At 41.7% G+C, this 22,669-nt stretch overlaps 1 protein-coding gene across 3 annotated transcripts; it reads left to right on the top strand.

Moving 5' to 3' along the window:
• Positions 1-2,675: 2,675 nt before the first annotated feature.
• LOC109257865 (zinc finger protein 705A-like) lies at positions 2,676-22,397 on the top strand. Of its 3 annotated transcripts, none has more exons than XM_019434265.2 (5): positions 2,676-4,225; positions 8,693-8,778; positions 10,065-10,191; positions 11,366-11,461; positions 22,229-22,397. In XM_019434265.2, the coding sequence occupies exons 2-5, from the start codon at positions 8,767-8,769 to the stop codon at positions 22,333-22,335; spliced, it is 342 nt and encodes a 113-aa protein (XP_019289810.1). In that variant the 5' UTR covers positions 2,676-4,225; positions 8,693-8,766; the 3' UTR covers positions 22,336-22,397. The 3 variants fall into 3 exon arrangements, with proteins under 3 accessions (XP_019289810.1, XP_053756765.1, XP_019289811.1); XM_053900790.1 differs by lacking the exon at positions 22,229-22,397 and adding an exon at positions 11,737-11,869; XM_019434266.2 differs by lacking the exon at positions 2,676-4,225 and adding an exon at positions 4,635-5,949.
• The last annotated feature ends 272 nt before the right edge of the window (positions 22,398-22,669 follow it).

Below are 22,669 nucleotides of genomic sequence, written 5' to 3' on the forward strand. Positions count from 1 at the left end.
TGAGGGCGGGGGCTTCAGAGGATGGGGAGTGGGGTAATGTCCCTGCATCAGGCTTTCAAGGAGACACATCTCCCTGAATGACACACATGCACGCACACACACAAATGAACGAATATTAAGAGTGTTCCTGAATGACAGGTGGTTTTCCAGATGTATTTTCACATCCAATCACTTTTTCCTCACTAGTACATTATTTATGGAAAGAATAATATAATTCCAGGCTTGCTTTCAAGAATCTAGGTTCTTCCCCCCACCTACTCACCAACCAAGCTGAGTTTGGAATGAGTTATACAGCACCGCTAATTGTTGGTAATTTTTGAAACTCTCTTAAGGGCACATAGAGTTTCATTTTATTTTTTCCAAATTGGGGGGTGTGTGTGTTTCAAATAAATAAGGAAATATATAAAGCATTTGTTCATTACTTAGAAAATGTTTATAATAAATTATTTTAAATCTACTACTGGTTTCATTTTGGTTACTTCAATCAATACTTGATCCATACCTCTGTAAGAAAGATCGGCTTATATATTTTCCTTCAGCACCATCCAGATGTTCCAGAACCGTTTTAGAGTTTCCTCCCACTTTTCCCAAGTGGGCAATGACATGAGTGAAGGGTAATGGTTCTTTATTCTAGGAAAACTAATCTACACGTATTTTGTTTGTTTGTTTGTTTGTTTAGAGAGAATGTGAGCCAGGGAAAGAAGGAGAGAAACAGAGAGAGAATCTAAGGCAGGCTCCATGCTCAGGGCAGAGCCCGATGCAGGGATCGATCCCACAAACCATGAGATCATGACCTGAGTCATGAGTCGGATGCTTAATTGACTGAGCCACCAAGGACCCCCAATCTACACATATTTTTTAAAGTCAAATTTCCTTGTGACATTTATTTCACTTTTTTTTACTTTAAGTTTTTATTTTAATCTCAGTTAACATACAGTTTAATATTAGTTTCAGGTGTACAATATAGTGATTCAACACTTCCATACATCACCTGTGCCCATCACAGCACGTGCACCCCTGAATCCCCATCACCTCTTTAACCCATCCCTGAACCTCCTCGTGACATTTTTTTAAATGACATTTTCTGGGGCACCTGGGTGGCTCAGTCAGTTTAGCATCAACTTCAGCTCAGGTCATGATCTCCTGGTTTGTGAGTTTGAGCCCTGTGTGGGGCTCTGTGCTGACAGCAGGGAGCCTAGATCCTGCTTCCGATTTTGTGTCTTCCTCTCTCTCTGACCCTCCCCCGCTCACAATCTCTCTTTCTCAAAAATAAACATTTTAGGGGCATCTGGGTGGCTCACTTGGTTAAGTGTCTGACTTCGGCTCAGGTCATGATCTCATGATCCGTGGGTTTGAGCCCTGCATCGGGCTCTGTGCTGACAACTCAGAGGCTGGAGCTTGTTTCAGATTCTGTGTCTCCCTCTCTCTCTCTGCCCCTCCCGCACTCACACTCTGTCTCCCTCTGTCTCAAAAATAAACATTAAAAATAAACATGTTAAAAAGTGACATTTTCTAAAGGAAGGTATCCTAAAATGGGTTTATTTTACTTCAGTTGGTTTAGCCTCTATGATCCTCTTTCCTGGAGCCCTTGGCAAACCCTCAATCTCAGGTCATGGTGGAGGAAGAGACAGGAACCTGGGCAGGGTCCTAAGTCCTACTGATTAGGAACAGATCTGGGGATCAGAAACGGTCCTCTGCCCACGGGCCCTACTGCTTTGGGGCATCCCCACATGTCTGCACTTGCCTTGCCTTTTCCGTGTCTGGGTCTCAGGGTCACCACAACCAAAAACATTCCCGTCTCAATCTCAGTGGGCGTCAGCCTATAGGGGTCTTCAGCCTATCGAGTAGGTAGGGGCCACCCCTGCTCTCTGGGACTCCACTTAACTCTGCTATCCTAGTCACACCCTGCACACATCAGAAGAATTTTCACTTGAACTTGGAGATCCCTTGGCCCCTCCATGCAAACACCCTAATGACCGGTCCCTCTTCCATTGTGCGCTGCACCCTGAAGGCCGGCAGGGGGCGCGCCGACCCGCCGCCTTGGGCCAGCGTGGAACGCATGCGCGTGGCACCCCTTGCCCTCGACGCTGCGTCCGCACGAGAGCTCAGAGACGCGTTCCCTCTGGGGCGACGGAGGAGGCGACGCCACGGAGGACGAGAGCCCCGTATCTGCCGTGAGTGATGTCCCCGTGCGGCCGCTGCGGCAAGTTTCTCTGAAAAAGCTCCCTGTTGCCCGCCCCGCGTGTCTCCCTTCCTCTTCCCTTTCTCGTGGAGGCTTTTCCCAGCGCCTGTTTGCCGGGCGGGCCCGTCCATCCGGGGCGTGTGGGGTCGCAATCACAGCATGCTGTGGGCGGGTGCAGGGATTCGGGATTGCCTCAGGGGGTGTGGGGGGCCCCGGTGCGGCTCCGGGGAGGGGGAAACCGCGTGGGCCGTGGGCAGAGGACTGAACAAAATGTCGGGGCGTTCAACGGAGGCCGGGGCACGAGAGGCGCCTGGGGAGGGCGCGTCCGGCCGCGGGCGGGTGGGGCGCCGTGTGGGTGGCTGCGTGAGGCTGTGTTGGGTGCCGTGTGCGGCTGCATGGGGTGCTGCGTGCGACGCTGCACTGGCCTTCGTTCACTTGGGGGGGGGGGCGGTTTGTGGTAGAAAGTGAAAGTGTCATAGTTCGAAAAGTACCGAAATGTAGAAAGGTCGGTGTGGTAAAACGCACGACTGTTATTTTAAATGTCAGTATTTTGTCCACATCCGGGTGAGACTTGATGATAATTGGACTTTCCAGGCTCTCAAGGAAGTTGCCGTGTCTGTATTTTAAAACAACGCCCTTAAAACAGCTTATCCCGTATCCAGGGTGAGGTCTTGCCACGACTGAGGTTTTCTCGTGACCCGGCGGCAGTCGTAGATCATTTTAAGTAAAAGTCGGGTCACCGAAACGTCTTTTGTAGGACCTCACTGTGACACGTGGATCTGAAATAAGCCTAGGACCCTGGCGAATTTATACAATATTTACAAAAAGGCAAGGAAGGAAAATACGGATTTTGAAAGGAAAGGTTGTCCTCAGAATGAAAATAGGACGCCTACCATCTCTTCAGAATGGTTTGTTCTACTTTATTGCAGAGATATTCTGAGACCTCTGAATTCTAAATTTTATTTTATTAAAAAAAATCCGTTGAAACGCATTGTGCTTCTACTCCCGTCACTTCTAAATTGTGGCTCAGTTATCCCGATAGGTCCTAGTATTTTTAAACATTTTGTAAGTATTGACTTACAGTCCTTAAGACATAGCTAAATAGCCTCAGAGAGCTGCACGTTGGGTTGGTTTTCTCTTCCTTTGTATTGAAATATGCACCCTTGGCATGGAAGGCCTTAAAAAAATATGCACTTAGTGAACCGTCAAAATGTTCTGATTCTTGAATATATCAGAGGTGTGAGAATAAACGCGTCGCATGCCCGCCCCCCATTTTAATTTCAGAAATGTCCCCAGTGTGCTTCTCAGTTTTTGAAAATAAGTTCAAATCAGGCAGCAGGAGACCAGCTGCCAGCTCAGAAAGGTGCTGTAGAAAGACAATAATGCTGTACTTGCAAAAGTGCCTCTTAACCTGTTTAACCTCGTGGGGTGGCGCTCAGTTAGGAAGGTGACAGGAGCAGGTTCCTGAATTAGCTACTTACCACAACAGTTCATGGGTCAGCTGTGCATCCCTGAGCCCAGGGAGTGGGGTGTCCCCCAGGTGCCAAAGACAGCCACGAAAGGTCTGCAGTCTAGCTTTAGAGGTGCAAAGGAGCTTTCCAGGCTCAAAAATAGGGCCTGTTCTGACTAGTAAGGGGACAACAAGGATTCACTCTAGGTTTAGGAATGTAACCAAGGACAAAGAAGTATAGATGAGCCAAGGCTAGAGCTCATTTTCTGCCTTCCTCTCAGACTTCTTTTTTTACTTGATAGAGTAACAATATATTGATTTCAGGTATACGACATAATTTGATATTTGTATATATTGCAAAATGACCACAGAGTTACAGATTTTTTCTTTAAAAAAATTTTTTTAATGTTTATTCATTTTTTGAGAGACAGCATGTGAGCAGGGGAGGGGCAGAGAGAAAAGGAGACACAGAATCTGAAGCAGGCTCCAGGCTCCGAGCTGTCAGCCCAGAGCTGGACGCAGGGCTCGAACTCACGAGCCATGAGATCATGACCTGAGCGGAAGCCGGACGCTTGACCGACTGAGACACCCAGGTGCCCCCAGATTTTTTTCTTATAATGAGGACTTTTAAGATCTGTTCTTAGCAACTTCCAAATGTGTAATACAACATTATTAACTATAGTCACCATGGTGTATATTTCATCCCCATTACTTATTTCCTTTATAACTGGAATTTCGTGCCTTTGACAAGCTTTACCCACTTTTCCCACTCCTACCCCCTGCCTCTAGCCACGACCAATCTGTTCTCTGTGTCTATGGGTTTGGGTTTTTTTGTTTGTTTTGTTTTTGTTGTTGTTTTGTTTTTTAAGATTCCATGTATAAGTGAGGTCTGTCTTTCTTTGTCTGACTTACTCCACTTAGTATAATGCTGGTAAGGTTCATCTACATTGTCCCAGATGGCAAGATTTCCTTTTTGTTAATGGCTGAATAGTATTCCATTGTGTGTATCTATACTGCATTTTCTTTATCATCCATTCACCCATGGGTAGACACTAAGTTTGCTTCAATGGCTTGGTTATTGTAAATAATGCTGCAGTGAACATGAGGGTGGCATATATCTTTTTGAGTTAGTGTTTTTGTTTCCCTCACGTAAAATACTCAGAAGTAGAATTGCCACATTGAAGCCTGCAGCCCTAGAATTATTTTGGTAGGCTAAACCCACTGGTGAATGCTGATTATCTTGCTGTAAACTTCCCTGTAGCACTTGCCAGAACAGGCCCAAACCCACAATGTAGTGAGGCCTTTCAGTGCCTTTAGAACACAAACAGGGTTTAAGAATCACTCAGTTTTTCATAACTGTATCTAAATTATTTAATTAATTAGAGGGGAAATTTTGTTTGTTAAACTAGTTATTCTTTGGTGATATTTATCTCAATTAACATCCAAGGTAAACAAGGTCTGTCCATTGCATCATAAATCTGATGAAGTTACCAACTATATCAAAGTGAGTCCACAAATAAATATATGCCTATTCCTAAAGTAAGTGAAGTTCTGAGCTTGGGTCTGTGGTGATGGCATACTCAGTAGCCACACAATATCCCAGGTTTTCCATGTGCTTAGGTTCTGGTGAGTATTGAAGAAAAATTTCCCCCATCAGATCCAATCTCCTTTATTTTGCCATAATTATTAATTATGAATATGATTGTTTATAATGACAGGGGCCATTTGTAGTACCACATCTGAGGGTAGGTTAGGTGATGAGGACATGGAATTTCTGTTTATTTATGTAAATTCACAAATCATAATCAAAGAGACCCTTGCTTAAAATGCTGCAGGTGATTTTTCTGCAGGTAATTTTGGCAATGAAGAAAGGAGCAAATAAATAAATGAATGCATAGTAAGAAATTAATGAGTAACCTGAAGGAAGCAAAGTCAGGTTCTACTCAAGGCAGCAAAACTACCTAAGGAACTTAGGTAGTAGTTTAAAGAAGGGGTCTCTGAAGAAATGGCATTTAATCTCAATTTGAAACCTAGCGAGTATGAAGTGGCCATATATATGTAGATACCAGGGTAGAATGAAAGATAACAGTGCTCAGGGTAGAGATGACAGCAGTGCTTAGTTGTGCAGTTCTGAAAAGTGTCAAAAGTGTCAAAGATTAATCCTTGGATATCTGGTGGATTTGTTATTGGACTTGGAAGACTAGAAGACAAGAAATTTTTATTGTGGAAGAGTTGATGGCTTCATTTCAAAATCTGTTTCCTTTTACATGCGTACAGTACATGCAGGTGGGGATTACAGCACAGCAGTGGAGTCTAGGTATGTTTTTAGTTTTCAGTTTAGAAATAACCATGGGAGAAATTGAAGCAAGTGAAAGAGTGTTGTGAGATTTCCAAGACAGTATTGTAAGAGGAGAGAAAGGGGGTAGAATTGAACCCGGAGATATTTCAACACTGTTGTTCAAGGAACACCTTGCAGAGGACTTCTGGAAGGAGTGCCTAGACTGTTTTAAAGGCAGTTAGGAATCTGAATTGTCAAAAAAGCCTAGAAAAAGAAAGTTCCCAAACAGAGGTCATGTGCCAGTACTGCTTTGATTCCAAGTAAAAGGCCGAGAAACACTCACTGGATTTAATCATGGGGGAATAACTGATCTTAACAAGATTTATTAACTTGGAAATCAGAACTAATTTTTGTAATTCAAAGTGAGAGAATGTGAAGAAATTGTTACTAAATATTTAATATTTCTTCAGGTTCATTTTGAAGGGAAAAGGTCGTGTATCAGCAGCTAGATATAAATTGGTTTAGATGTTTTTCTTTGATGAATGGTGAGACTAAATGAGTTTAAGGAGATAGATGGGGAAGTGATGAAGGGGTTACTGGTAAAAGAAATTTGGTTTATAATCAAGAACATAAAATATTTGAGGAAGTAGGAAAGAAGGGGATGCAATTGGAGAAGTTGGATTTAATTAGGAATAGCGATGACTTTTCAGTTTTTACAAGAGTGGAAATACTGATGGGTTGGGACTCGGGAAATAATTGTAGGTTTCTTGCCAGTGAGCTGAAATATTTCTTCAAATTATCTGTTTCATTTCTGCAGTAGGACATGAAACCATTTTTGAAAACTAAGGAAAAAGGTGAGACTTTTTTGTGAGATTAGAAAAGCACAGGTAATATTAACACATTCATGAAGCATGGCAGAGCAATTGTTAAGCCAAAGTCAGGTGCTAAATATTTAGAAAAAGCTTTTGGCAGATTTGTGACACTGTATTTAGACCAGCTCAGCACCTCGTTGTGATCTGTGACAGATGCACCCATGAGACTATGAGATATTGGAGTCATCTGCAATTGGAGTTTTGAGTAGTAGATGTTGGAAAGAACTAAAGGGCATTTGAATTGTTGGTCTTGGTGTGTGTATGTTGGAATGAGTAAGTGTATGTTCCGCTGATCAATACAAATTAGAGGTGGAGGCTAATTTTGGAAATTAGGGTCACTAAGATGGAGGTTCCCATGTAGTAGGACATCCTGGGCATGGGGAGAAATTATGTGAACAAGTTGAAAGGAGGAGGTTTTGAGAGAAGAGTCTCTCTGGTCATTGATCTGACCGGTGACATACGTAGGTAAAACTGGTCCCGGTGTCCTTCAAGATGAAATTCTTTAGTTATTTCACATTCATATATAGAGTTAATTTTAAATTCTAGCTGTCAATTTGTAGCCATGTAGTTTTGTCCTATAAATAAAGTTTTTTGAATCTAGTGCATATAACTCATTAAATGTATAAGTAATCTGTAAAGGCAGAGTTATTGTTGAGTATTAAGTTCAATGTATGTAAGCAGATATATGTAAATTCCACTCACAGAGTCTCTTTTTTTCAATATATGAAATTTATTGTCAAATTGGTTTCCATACAACACCCAGTGCTCATCCCAAAAGGTGCCCTCCTCCATGCCCATCACCCATCCTCCCCTCCCTCCCTCCCACCCCCCATCAACCCTCAGTTTGTTCTCAGTTTTTAAGAGTCTCTTATGCTTTGGCACAGAGTCTCAATTAATACAGGTAGATGTTTTCTCTTTCCAGGTCCTCAAGGTCAGTGGGTTTTAATCATATCCTTTGCTGGACGTGTTGTGAATGTGGATGCAGTATATTTAGTTATAAACATCGTTTTAGGTAGCACTTTAGATACGACAAATTCTTTTATATACTTAAATCATGAAATGCAGACATAATCTTGTTGATAAAAATAACTAGAACTCCAGGCCCCAAGAAGTCAATAAGATACCTCTAAAACTAAACCCCTCAGTCTATATTTTATGAGCCTATCTGGTCTGTGGGGATTGTGCAGCAATCTGTAGCGTGTAGCATTGTGACATATATACTCCTGCTTCTTTCCTGTGCAAGGGGTTGTATGTGCTAGACTTGCATGATAGCAGAGTCACTGAACACTTGAACAAGGCTTGGGTCATTGAAGTGTTCCAGCCAAACTTTAAAGAGATTCCATGGTTGCTTCGCCACATGTCCAAGGCCGTGAGTGATACAGGTGGGTTGAGGCACTAACACTGCCTGAATCCCACATGTGGAGGAGGCAGGGTGACTGAGGGAGAGTATGGGGCCCTCGTGAGCTGAGATGGGTGTTAGAAAACAATGCTAGTGGACCTCACCAAGAATGATAAAATATGAAATTCCAAAATGGTGTCCTTAGTTCTGGATACAACAACCTCCATGTGACAGGAGTCAGAATCTCCTAGGATTTTGGTGCCAGAGATGTAATTAAGACCTCTGAGTATCAAGTCTAATTAAACTAGAAACCCCTATGCTTTTGCTATCTCTATAACGGGGATATTAATAGTTTCTTTATTGTTGACTTTATCATTGACTTCTTATTGTTGATTCTTGGAGAGGAGAGCCCCCTTCCCTGTTTGCTCTTGTTTACTCTGCAGGTATGTGTGAGTTGAACTGGGTTGGGGGAGGGGGAAGTCGTTACCGTGTGAAGATTTGCATTTGCAAGATGGGCATATCTAGGAGTATTGGAAAAGACAAGTCTCGTGGGTGCTTTCTCTTTCCTCAGCTTTGTCTGCTTAGTTACTGGACTGTCCCTTGGTGAGAATACGCAGGAAGAGAGGAGCGACTGAGTTCTAGACCATGCAACCACAGGTGAGTAGGACTTGTTCTTCCTTCTCATGGACACCTGTTTTTCCAGGGGATGAGCAGATTTCTCTCCATGGCTTGGATCTTCTGTGTGCCCCCACCCCATGTCAGTCACACTTCAGGACTCAGAGAGGCTTGTGGCAGGTCCGGGTTTGATCAAGAAATAATCCCCTACCCAGTATTGCACTACTGTATTCCATTCCCCATCCCCTTAAGTATGTCCTTGGAGAAAAGGTGTTTCTTCTCATCCATCACATGGCCTCAGTTGAGAAGTGACTCACTCATTAAGTGTGTTAGTGTCTGCAGTGGGCTTAGGCATGTGGTGATACAGGTGATAGAAATGAGAATGAGCAGAAGTTTACAGGCCTGTAGAGAGGCAGGTGTTTCTTCAGGGGAGTTCCATCCATCCAGGGTTTCAGATACTGCAGAGCAGGGCTCTGCAGCATTGACACTGGGGGTGGGAGGCAAGAGAGCTATGAGCAATCATTTATTTATTTTCCCCAATTTTAAACTTACTAAAGTTTTTCTAGACTCTGCTTGAGCATTTTAATAACTTAAGCATAGAAAAATTTTCCTTACCACTTTTTTTCCAAACAAACCAATTTCCCTCTTTGAAATTAAACTTTGTTCAAATTTGAAAACAAATTTCTGGCGAATATTTTCCTAATTTGGGTTGTGCATTGAGAAGGATTATAATAGAACTAAACCTAGGGTCCTGTAGCAAATTTTGCAGGACTAGAAAGATCAGGTTCAATTGAGAGGCTTCCCTTACCCATTAGCATTTAGACAGGATCATGTTACAGGAGGGATAGTGATAACCAAGGCTCGGAGGTCCCAGAGAAGATTGAAATGCACAGCCTTACCACAGGAGGGTCAGGGTAGGACATTCCTTATGTACAGCAGTCTTAGGTCCCTTGGGGTTTTGCTTATGAACTGTATGTCTTATGCCTTCTCAGGAGCATGTGGGTTGCGTAGGGATGAGAGAGGCCACACTTGCTTGTCCAAGTTCTGTTAGAAGCCCCATTCAGTCCTGCAGAAAGGTGGGCACTGTTGTGTCCAGGTTATTTCCACTGCACCTCATGAGACACTCATTTGTAATGAAGTTATGTTTACAAAGTGTGAGTGTGTGTGAAAGACACATGACGAGGCAGCATAGAGAAACATGTGACTAGAACCCCAGGCAGATTTTGACGTTTCTGTGTATACAGCCACTCATCTCCGGCACTGTCATGTCTAGCATACTCCCCGATAGGGAAGGCCCTGGCTGCACCAAAATGTCTCTGATGTTTTAGGAATCTGTGACCTTCAAGGATATAGCTGTAGACTTCACCCAGGAAGAGTGGGCCCTGCTGGACGCATCCCAGAGGAAGCTGTACAGAGATGTGATGCTGGAGAACATCGGTCATCTGGTGTCTGTGGGTGAGTCTGTCAACACTGATAAATTTATTCAGCAAGTATCCAGCTTTCACTTAATCCCTCCCCTCTCAGCCCTCATTCAGATTCTTTCATGGTTCTTAACACTATTTGAATGTAATTTGTTTTTTCTTATACTTACCTACACCTATTTTGTCACCCCAAAAGAATATAGTTTTCCTGACCCCTCTTTTGTGCCTTTCTTGCTTCTAGGTCTGTAAATGCCCAGGACTCTGCTGGGAATTCAATGAATGTTTTAAGTGAATGAAAGCACTAAATATTACTAAATAACTGTTTTCTATATGGTCAACTGGTAGTTAAAAATCCGTTTGTGGAAATTATACCTATTACTTATTTTTTTAATGTTTATTTTTGAGAGAGAGAGCAAGCAGAGGAAGGGCAGAGAGAGGAGGGCACAGAGGAGCCAAAGTGGGCTCTGAGCTGTCAGCATAGATCCCGATGTGGGGCTTGAACTCACAAACCATGAGATCATGACCTGAGTTAAGTCAGACGCTTAACCAACTGAGCCACTCAGGTGCCCGATGTTTTATTAGCCTTTTACCTATTTTCAGAGAGAAATTAAGTTGTTCTGGTGAAGCTTCTGTGTACTTGTTTTATTTATTTTTAATTTATTTATTTAAATTCAAGTTAATTAACATACAGTGTAATACTGGTTTCAGGAGTAGAACCCAGTTTTTCATCACTTACATACAACAGTGTTCATCCCAACAAGTGCCCTCCTCAATGCCCATTACCCACTGAGTCTACCACCACCACCCCCACTCTCCTCCAGCAACTCTGTTTGTTTCCTGTATTTAAGAGTCTCTTATAGTTTGCCTCCTTCTCTGTTTTTATCTTATTTTTCAAAATTAATTTAACTCTACTGTGGGAACATGTAATTTCTCCTTTGTTGAAAAACACTAAAGATTCTTCACTCTGTCTTTGATCTTGGTCCTGCAAATCAGCAACAAGAAAATCTCCCTGTGTTGGCATGGTGTCACGATGTTCTTCTTGCTATGGTGAAGGACCTTAGTATTTTCAGTGTTCAAGGTGCTCTTCCCTGGGCTCTCCTTTGTTGTTCACCTTGTTCTTCCTTGGTATCCTGTCCTGAAATTAAAGATCATTCATGTTTCTCTGTACAGGATCTAAAATCGGTATGTCTTTTACTCCCCACAAACAGGGTATCAAGTTTGCAAATCAGATGTGATTTCCCAGTTGCAGCAAGGAGTGGAGCTGTGGAGGGAAGGGAGAGGATTTCCCCAAGGCGTGATTCCAGGTGAGCTCCAGGCTTGTGTGTGCTCAGCACTGGGAAGATCCTGATACAGGGAGAGCAGGACAGGGAAATGTCAACAGCAGATATCTTATGTCCTGAAAACCCTTGATAGTTTTCACTTACCTGAAATGCCTTTCAACTCACTGATATATTCCTTCTTTTCACATTTTTCCCCTGTGGAAGAGTCAGTATTTGAAACATACACAGGCCTTGCATGTTTTCAACAGTTTTCTTCCTCTAAGGCACACTAGCAGTTCATTTTATTTACATTATTTTAGACAGAAAAAGTAGCCTTATGAGGCAAGAAGATGTCTGCAGGAAGGACCCATCTAATTGCATGTCAGTGGTAAGTTTCAAGGGGCTGAACCCTCCCTGAACATTAATGATATGGGACTGACAGGTTTTAGAATGCAGCACACAACTGTGATTTGAGTAAATGCTGCCCAGCAGAGAGCTTTGGGTAGTTTGAAATTAGGGAAAAAATTAAGGTATTGCTCAAAGACACCACATGAGTTCTTCTAAAAGGACAAACATAAACATGGCTCATGCATCTAGTCTTTGAAACTAATGAAATCTTTCAAATAAATCTGATATCTCTGCAGTTGAGATGTTATGAAAAAGGAAATCTCTTTGTATTGCAGAAAATAATAGGCATTGCCTGTATAACTAACACAGGGAAGATTTTAACAGGAGATGTTCACTGCATGGTCAAAGTAGGAGTCGTGTGTAGAGAAAAGAATTAACGAGTGTATGTGAGAAATTCTTTAACAGCCTCTCATCTTCGAACAGCGGAGATTTCACACTAAAAAGGATACCTATGAATATGATGAATGTGGGGAAGTTTTCCCTTACAGATCCATGGTGACTCAGTATGTGCTAAATCACATGGTGGTGTGTGGGGAGGGGGGAGCCCTATAAATGTAAGGAATGTGGGAAGGAATTCTGCCAGAGGACTTCGCTTTCTGTGCACAAAAGGACACACACTGGAGACAAACCCTACAAATGTAATGAATGTGGGAAATGCTTCAGCCAGAAGGCTAAGTTTGACTCACACCAAAGAAATCCACACAGGAAAGAAACCTTATACATGTAAAGAATGTGGGAAAGGGTTCCATTGGATCACTTCAGTTTATATACACCAGAGAACCCACAGAGGAGAGAAACCCGATAAATACAACAAATATAGGAAACACTCCAGCCAGAATGCTAACTTCTATTCACACAAAATAAGTCACAGGGGAGAGAAAGCCCACATCTGTGATAAATGTGGAAAAAGTTTCTATCATCCTTCCTCCTTCAGTCAACATAAAAGAAGTCAAACTGAAGAGAACTAATAGGAATTTTTTCGTCAAAATTGTCACCTTAAACAGCATGAGTAATTTTACACCAGAGAGGAGCCCTGTGTATGAAATGAATGTGGCCAAAGTCTAGGTAAACGTCTTACCCTGTAGTTAAAATAATCACATAGAATGGAAAAGCCTTCATCAGTCTCTGACCTCAGTTCGCATGAAAGAACCCGTATGATAAATGTGAGGCAGGACTGCCTTTGTACTCCACTCTAACCACCCCAGAGAGCTCACAGAGGGAGAACTGTATGCACACAGTCACTGTGCCTTCACAACGTGCCATCACACGCAATCTGTTCTTTAAGCGCCATGAGCAAATGCTACGGCAGAGACTACAAAAAAACTCTACCTAGAGAAACCTATAACCCACATTTCATCAGAGTATTCAGACCTTTGCCAGATGGCCTATTACAAACAATGTAAGATGAAAATAGAGATTTGTGTTGTGATCCAGGAATGTTTAATGAAGAATTTGTAACAATAAAAATTAAATCCTTTCAATAGATCAGTACTTGAAATTAGTAAAAATTGTTCCTCAAAAGGCTAATATGTTGTTCACTTTATATTTTTATGCAGCTTTGACCATAATTACAGACATGAGTCAATCATAAAATAACCTAAATACGCTGAAAGATCATAATAGAAAATAATGTGATTTACATGTATCAGTGTTGAGGGGCATTCACTTTTGAATGTCCCCTCTCTATAAAGAGAACTTTCCTTTTATTCTTCTTTTCTAATCTTATACTCTAATAAACTTTTGCCTGCTGCTCAGAAATAAATCCAGGTTTAAAAATACATGTACATGGTAAAAATTAATACAAACATGCAAGAATAAACATTTGGTTTGTGAATAAAGTCCAGTGTTAAAACAGTACTCCTCTTTTTAAAATGTCCAACCTGTCCACATTTTCCTACTTGCACAGCCACAGTCATTCTTACCTCGAACAGAACAGAGGAGGAGAGAGTGGGGATGTGAGGCCAGGAGACCAGGGCCCGGTTGGGGTAGGATAAACATGGGCAGAGGGAGAAGTGAGTACAAGCGGGTGAGGAGGCAGCTATAGGTGCATGGCTGGCATATGAGGTTCCAGGTGATGTTGGAGCAGGGTAGATTGAAGGGAGCATTTGGTGGCCTTAGGTGTTGACGAAAGCAGAAAAGAGGGAAAGGTGTAAGAGCCAAGTTACTGAATGAGGATGCACAAGAGGGAATCTCCAGGTAGACTCAAGGTCATAGGCCAAGCCACTGGAAGTGACCAGAGCAGCGCGTTTAGACAGGTATTGGTGATCCACGGTGTGCACAGGTCTCAGAAAGAGGGTCCAGGTAGGGAGGGTTAATGTAGGTTAAAGGATAGGATGGGGGAGTATGGGATACACTGAGGGGAAATAGGGGTCCAGCTCTGAGGTGAGGGATTGGGACCATGGTAGATGGTCTGGGTGGAATCAAAGTCTTTTTCTTCTCTCCCAGCACTTTCTGCTAAACCCCCAAGCGGTTATTCCTTATATATTACAGCCTCAGACTCTCTGGGTTGGAAGAGGATCAACAGTAATTTTGAGGCAGTATTCAAAGTTTGCCCCCAAGATTATATCCGCTAGTGTTCCCACCTGTATAATTTCTTTCCTTTGCTTCTGTTCTGGACCTTTGAATGTGATAGAATATCATTCTCATCATGTGGCAGTGGGGAAGGGGTTTTGCAGATGTGGTTAAGGTCTCGAATTGGTTGTCTATAAGGTGATCCCAAGGACGTTTCTCCTGAATAAGCATAACCTAATCAGGTGAGCCTTTTTGAACAAGATCTGCAGGTCAGAAACAGCATGTCAGAGAGACGTGAAGCCAGAGACAGTCTGCTGCTGGTCTTGAAAAAGTGAAGGGAGGATAATTAATAAAAGTAAAATATAGGGAGTGGAGAGGAGTATCGAGGAAGTGGGAGGAGGAGGAAGACACTTCTGAGAACACTTCTGTTTGGAAGCTTGGTTTGGGAACGTTTGCTGTACCAGCAAGGAAATTAAGTGAAAAGGACGAGTGGGGAAAAATTGGAAAACAAACGAGCCTAACTTTTTATCAAATAACTACCATAATCATAGAAAATAAATTTAAAAAATACCCAAATTCAAGTAATTTTTGAGCACAGTGTTTTTATACACTCAAGTGAAATGCAACAATACTTGCAAATTATTCTTAATGCCTACTTGATTTGATGATTTTTTTCAGTGGTGTGAGTGTAGCAGTTTTTAAAGTTTTTATTTTTAATGTATGACTGAGTATGCGATTAAATATATTTAGGTGTTTTTCAGCCAAAAGTTTACCTGGTAATAGAAAATGGAGATACAGATACTTGAGAAAGGAGAAGATAAGTTTCAGGGCATTTGGATTGGAATTAGACTTAATTATCATGAATTGACAATCTGTGTTCTTGTGCATGTGTGCAGACATGTGTCCTGTGCCCTGAAAGGGCCTAGAAGTAGGGAGGGACACCTCAGTTGCAATGACAAATATCACTCAATTACTGGTTTCTAAATTTCCTTCTCACTAATTGGAGCTAGGCTTTCTTGGAGAAGGGGTTGATTGAGGTGGGCAAATGCAAGATTGGTATCGAGTAGAGAAAGTACAGATGAGTCTAAGGTATCTTTTGCTGGAAAGTAAGGAGGTACAAAAGGAGAGTGGACAGGTGAAAAGGAAATAGGGGGCAGACTGAAGGGGCTCCTATGGCCACATTTGGGACAACCATATCATCAAAATAAAAAACAAAAATAATGGATTTTTTTAGCACATTGAAAGATTAACATATTCATACACATATACATACGTGTCTTCATATGTGGCAGGAAGTGAAACATCACAGTAGAATACTGGCTAAAAAATGCAGAGGGAATGGTAGGAAAAACACCACTTGAAACTACCTTAGTGAAAAAGGTTAATGTTAGGTAAACACTTTAAGCATGTAACTGAAACATCGATGAAAAATAATTGACATCATAATGAAAAACATTGACATCATGTGGTTCCTGGTGTAAATCACTGAGAAAGACTAAACGTCACTTGTGGAGTGTTCCTAAAAAATGAAAACAAAAAGAATAATACCACGTAAACTAAATCCCACCATTAGAACACGGAAGGAAACACCGTTTTGGGGAATTCTGGTGAACAGGTGGCTCATACTCTACACAAATGAGTTTCATAGAAGACAAAGCTGAGGAAAGTAGCAAGCTAAGACAGCTAAAAAGCAATGCATGAGCCAGAACTGAATCCTAGAGAGCGGAAAATTAATAACATTTATGTTAGTACCAAAAGAATGGAATGCTTAAAATACATTTAACACAGGTAGATCTGTACTCAAAATATTTTGAAAGAAATGAAATAGACCATGAAATATTTAAATGGCCTAATTGAAAGTGACTATGGGTTGGAAGACTTACTATCAGATGGCAGCACGCCCAGACCTACAGATTCAGTGTAATCTTTATCACAGTTGCAGCTGACCATGAAATGCACGTGGAGATCCAAGGACCCAGAAAAAGCAGCCTTGAAAGAAAAAAAAAATTAGAGTGTTCACACATCCCACTTTCACATCTTACCACAAAGAGACATTAATCAAGACTCTAGTGCTGGAGTATGAATAGACTTCTAGATTAATGGGCTAGAATTAAGAGTTCAGAAGTAAATCCTCACATTTATAGTCCATTTATTTTTGATAGGGGTTCCAACAATATAGTTATTTTAATAAACGGTCCTGAAGTAACTGGACATCCACATACAAAGAAAAGAAATTGTACTCCTACCTAATATGCAAAAAAAAAAAAAAAAAAAAGCCCTCACGTGGGTAAAATAGCTAAATATAAGAGCTAACATCACAAAACTCTTAGAAGAAAACAAAGACATAAAAATTTGTGTTCTTGGGAGCACGTGGTGGGCTCAGAAGAGCATGTGACTTGATCTCAAGGTCATGAGTTTGAGCCCCACAATGGGTGTAGAGATGACTTAAAAAAAATAAACTTAAAAATACATATATTTGTGTTCTCAGATTAGGCAGTATCATAAGCATGTGCAACCAAATAAAACTGATAAATTGGACTTCATCAAAATGAAAATGTGCTTCAAAGGACGCTAATAAAGTTGAAAGACATCCCACACAAGGGGAGAAAATTAGTTGCAAATCAGAGATCTGAAGAGAGAGTAGTATCCAGAATGCATAAAGAATTTGTACAACTCAAAAATTATCTAGAAATCAAAATTAAAAATGGGCAAAAAACTTGAATAGATCTTTTGCAAGGAAGATACAAAAGCAACCAGTAGGAATAACAAGAAGATCCTCAAAGTCAATGGTCATTAGGGAAATGCAAATCAAAACTGTAAAGGGGTAGCACCGCACTGCCACTAGGATGGTTCATGCAAAGACGGTGGAAAGTGAGAGGATATGGAACATTGAACTCTCATCCTTTCCAAGTGGGAATGTCACATTTGGAATACAGCCTGACTGTCCTTCAAGAAGATAGAGTTACCATATACTCAGCATTTCAGCTTCTGCTGACCTATCCATAAATGAGAACATAGGTTCATGCAAAAATGTACGTGTGAGTGTTCTTAGCAGTTTTCATAATAGCTGAAAAGTGGAAACAACCTAAATGCCCATAAGTTGAATGAAAAAGCAAAACGTGCCATACTTGAACAGTGGAATGTTACTCAGCTATTTGAGAAAGGATGAAATGCTAAATACATGCTCTTACACTGATGAACCTTGAAAGCTTTCTATTAAGTGAAAGAGGACAGACACGAAAGATACTTCTCATGTAAATCTATTTATATGAAATACCCAGAGGAGGCAGGTCCACGGAAACAAAGTGGAGTAGTGGTTGCCAGTGACAGGGAGGAGGGGGGATGCAGAGTGTCTGCTAATGAGGATGGGGATTCTTGGCAGATGATAAAAATGTTTTGTAATTGGTGATGGCTTCACAGCTTAGTGAATATGCTAAAAGAAAGTCACAGTTTAAAGGGTGAATTTTTTGGAACGTGAATCGTATCCCAGTTGAAAAGGATGACACCAGCTACAGAACCTGAATCCTGGGGGTGACCTGTGACCTGGGAGACGAGAGAGCTCAGCAGGACACAGAGCGTCCCCGCGGCTGCAGACAAAGCAGTGGGGCTGAGGAACCTGAGGGCAGCAGGCTTGGCCCCTGTGCACCCGGCCTTGCCCTCCTCATCTTGGGAGTTTGCTCCAGCGCTCCCGGAAGAGTTCCTTCTCTCCTTGAAGTCATTGCATCGGACTTTCCTCTGGGGCTCCTCCTCAGGAATGAGAGGGGTGAGTAAAACAGGAGCAACCCTGAACTCCTTTCGCTGGCCTGTTTCCTTTAGGTGTTGGCCAGAGGGGGACTCAGCACCAGAGAGCAAGGTCGTAATACCAGGATGTGTGGGATTTGGCAGGAAGTTGCTTAAGAGACTGGCATCTTTTGCGTGCATGGCTACCAAATGTAGAGGCAGTCATGACACACCTTTCGGCTGTTCTCTCGTGGAAGGTGCACCTTGAATTCTGCAGAGATGTGATGCGGGTGCAAGCGGAGCCTGTGGAACAGCCTGATTGAAATTTGACTCACTGACCCATCCGTTACCTCAGCCAAGAGCATCTGCCTCACGGTTCCCATTCTTGGCTCTGTGAGAATCCCATCCCAGACTCCACAGCTGCAGATGGGTTGTCGCACACTTGACGTCAGGCAGGAAACCTAACAGAGGACCGTGGGTGGGGAGTGAAGACCCACGGGCAGGGGCCACAGCCTCGCAAGAGCTCAGTTTCTTCCGGGTCTCCTGACACCGTGATACCCCTTCATCTGCCTCACTGAGGAGTGCCTTGATGGATGGGGACCTGTGGCACACACACGGCCGTGAACACCTTTTCTTTGTTCCTGTCGCTCCAGGGCTCCAACTAATGATGGCAAATTCTCCATTCCACGTTTTTGCGCCACTGCTCACGCACACGTCCACAACCAGCAGCTTATCGTGGCCCCACGACGGCTGGCAGTCTTTGTGCCAGTCCTCATGGGGGGCATTCAGCTCAGCTTACTGACCGTGCATTGTGATAGTGTGTTTAAACATTGAGAACACAGATCCGGGTTTGTAAAATAAAGTGTGTATGCCTTTACGCACATGCAGATGTTCATACTTTATACACAGCTGTCAGTGACCTCCAGCTAAAGACTGTCCGAAACGTGCCTGCGATTGAACAAAAATTGGATTCGTCACTCCTTTCATTTAGAGACAAGTTTCAAAATGGAACTTTGGAAATTCTCAGTAAGAAGGTCTTAGAACGAGCTGATTTTCACTTGTGTTAGTTGATTTCGGGGGGCAGTTAAAAGTTAGAAGCAGATCTAGATATTTTCTGTTAGAAAGCAGGGATAATTGTTTAACTGGTGTCTTATGAAACCTTCTCTCTCTGGAGGTATGAATAGAATAAGACTACAGCTGTATCTTGTAAAGAAGCAGCGATCACTTATATAGGCTGAGAGGGGTAAGGAGTTGGTATTTTGTGGCTTGGATGATGTCTCTAGTTTGTGTCTGGACATGACAGCTGGGTGGAATTGTCTTCCTCTTGATCTGTCATCAAGGTTTGTCACATAACGGCCTGAGATGATGTTGCTGTTCTGCGTGATTGGTTATGTTCACCAGGAGCACACCACGACCTGGCTGAGGGTCCAGACCAGTCTGGGGATGGCATGGTTTGCTTCCTGCTCATACAATTTAGAGAGAAGCAGGGGCAGAGGTGAGCTGGAACATTCAGGCTATTCGTTCTGGACTCTAGGTCTCTGGTAAAAACAGAAGTGGAATAAAACCTGGCAGAAGATAATGGAGCCATGTAAGCTTGACTGAAGGGTAGGGGAGCTGGCCTTGGGGTAACAGTGACCTTCAGCAAAGGGATGAGCCAGTGTCCAGGCAGCCAGTGAGCCGTGGTCTGTTCTCCTTAGGGATGATCCCTCCCTGGTGGCCCTCACCTTCCCTTGCGTCAAGAACACATGTTTGAGAGGTGCCTGGGGGCTCAGCCTGTTAAACGTCCGACTGCGGCTCAGGTCATCATCTCCTGGTGCATTAGTTCTAGCCCTGCGTCCGGCTCTGTGCTGACAGCTCAGAGCCTGGAATCTGCTTCGGATTCTGTGTGTCCTCCTCTCTCTGACCCTCCCCCACTCGTGCTCTGTCTCTCTTTCTCTCAAAAATAAAAACATTAAAAATTGTTTTAAAAAAGAGCACATGTTTGCTCCTGCCTTCCAGCTCTGCTCTGCCAGCTCTGTGCACCAGCTCAGTCCCGAACAACTGCCTGAAATGCCAGTGCTGTGGGATTTAAGGCTGGTGTTGCGACTTTGTCACTGCCAGATGCCAGCTTGGAGAGGGTGGGAAGTAGAAAGGCTGAGCAGTGAGCCACACTCAGTGTGTTACAGTGCCCGCCCCCCCCATGTTACATTTGAGAATATTCCAAATAGTAAGTGAATTGATAAAGATTTCTTCCATGAAAATCATTTTGTATGGAACATTCATGACAGTGAAAAGTAGTCAAAATAAAAACTAAAAACCTTGGCTTTTACTCTGAAAATTGATGGGTAAACTGTACATGATGTAACAGAATGAAAGGACACTGCACATCGGCCCTGACTGGAGAGAGCAGAGGAGCCGGTGTGCTCGTGGGCATGTCCACGTCACGTACCTGGGATGCTAGGTTGACTTGGGAGTCACTCTCCTCTGAGCTTGCTGGGCTGAGTCTCCTACAGAAAAGTCTGTAGGATTTACATTTATCTTCACGGAACTAGTTTTTCTCCTGCTTTTTGGGGCTCAGTGGCAATTTTCTCCTCTAAGTAGACAGACCTCCTTTCTATTTCCCAGACTCCTCTGGCTTTTTAATTTGATTCAGGAGAATAACAAGGGGAAGATATGAGTAAGTACTAAATCCTGTTGAATGATCACTCTAGCATAATACAGGAACACAATGGTATTTTGTTATTGCCACTATTATATAGGAATCACCATATTTTAAAAACATATTAAAAGTTGATGTTGGAAATCTATTACATCTTGGTTTTTAGAGAACTAGGGTAATGTAAAAATATAGATGAGTCTCGTAACTTATGCGTGATGTATATTGCTGGTTCATATGAAATATGGAGATTCTTATGTTCCAGTCATGCAGAAAGTAAAATAATTCTGTTTTAAGCTCTATCTTAGGGTCTGTCATCTAGCCACATTTCATGCTGGGCTCACTCAAACACTACAGAACTGTGAATGTTCAGAGGAAACTTCTAAAACAATTAAAATGGCATAATGTATAAATTACATTGAGATGCAAGCAATTAATATGAAATTTGAAATTAGTATAAACACAGCAAATATTTTATGGCATAGGCTGAATGTTTTCAATTAAAATAGTTTAGTGGGTAGTTATTTGAATATTCAAATAAACTGCTCTTTAGCAGAAAATGATATATTTACAGTATGCCATAGTGCAAACCACTTAACACTTCATGTGAGAACATGAATCAATATTAGGAATTCTTCATTAATGTAAAGTTAATAATGATTTTATTATGTGGAAAATGAAAGGACATTAAAATAGAACTTCCTGGTATTCCTTTTTTTTTTTTTTTTTTTTGCAAATACACAGTTTTTAAAAATTTGATCAGCACTGAGGATTTTTAGGGCAGTGAAAATATTCTGAATGATGTTGTACGATGGATCTATGTCATTATACATTTGTCCAAACCCATAGAATGTACAACCAAGAGTGACCGTGAGGTAAACTGTGGACTCTGGGTGATGATGTGTCAGTGTAGGGCTATCCTTGGTAAAAAACAAAAGACGTACCCCTCTGGCAAATGGTGTTGATAAGGGGGGGGGGGGGCGGGTGCTGTGCATGTATAGAGTCAGGCAATAGATGAAAAATATCTGTACCTTTCTCTCAATTTTGTGGTAAGCCTAAAACTTCTCTAAACAAATACTTAAAAGAATCATTAACTGGAAAATGCCAACACTTTAAACATTGTTTTCTTTGTTGGCCAAACAATACCTCACACAACTTCTATATAAATATTTCTGGGAAACTTAGAAAACATTCCGTTAAAATTTTATTGACATTAAGTATTATATCAGACTAATAAGTTAGTAATGTAGAATATATTAGTATTACTTCATAATTTGGTATTAATAAGGTATAATTACTTTCAGGAATTACTGCATAATTCAGTATTAGTAGTCTAAGCACAGATTATATAAATAATGTTATTGATACTTACACCCTTAGACTATTTCATTATAATTTAAACTTAATGTTTTCATTAATTTATCATTAATGTTGCAGTTATTTTATTATTTAAAGTAGCTTTTCCATTTTAATATTAGATGTTGTATCACAGTCACTTCTATCAAAGTCTTCTCATTGGTTTCTCTTTTGAATTTCAGACATGATTGCGGTCAGCCTATCATTGAATCCCGCTGTTCTGAAATCTAAGGGTTCTCACTGCCTGGGTGCTGCAGGAAGAAATGTAACTTTTTCACCTCAGTCATAATTTGATAATTTGATTTCTAATGTTTTAATTAAAATAATTTTTAAAATGTGAAAATCCCTAAATTTTCACTAAATGCAGTGAAAATCTCTTCACTAAATGCAGTGCAGATTGGTACAGATCAACTACAGTTCTTTTCGTTTAATCCAGAGTTTTCAGAACTCTTCCGTCTATATGTGGTCATGAGTCAACAGTTGGTGACCTTTCTCTGGGCTGCAGTTTTCCCCAAAGAAGAGCTGCGCAGTTTGGCTTTAGGAACTAATAAACTGAGTTAAAGCTACCTTTGCATTTTAAATGTAGTGATATTAATCAGTTCAGCACAGTGATCACCCAGAGA

This window comes from Panthera pardus, unplaced genomic scaffold, assembly GCF_024362965.1.
Source record: "Panthera pardus isolate Hobbes unplaced genomic scaffold, ASM2436296v1 HiC_scaffold_13, whole genome shotgun sequence".
NCBI classification, from domain to species: Eukaryota; Metazoa; Chordata; class Mammalia; order Carnivora; family Felidae; genus Panthera; species Panthera pardus.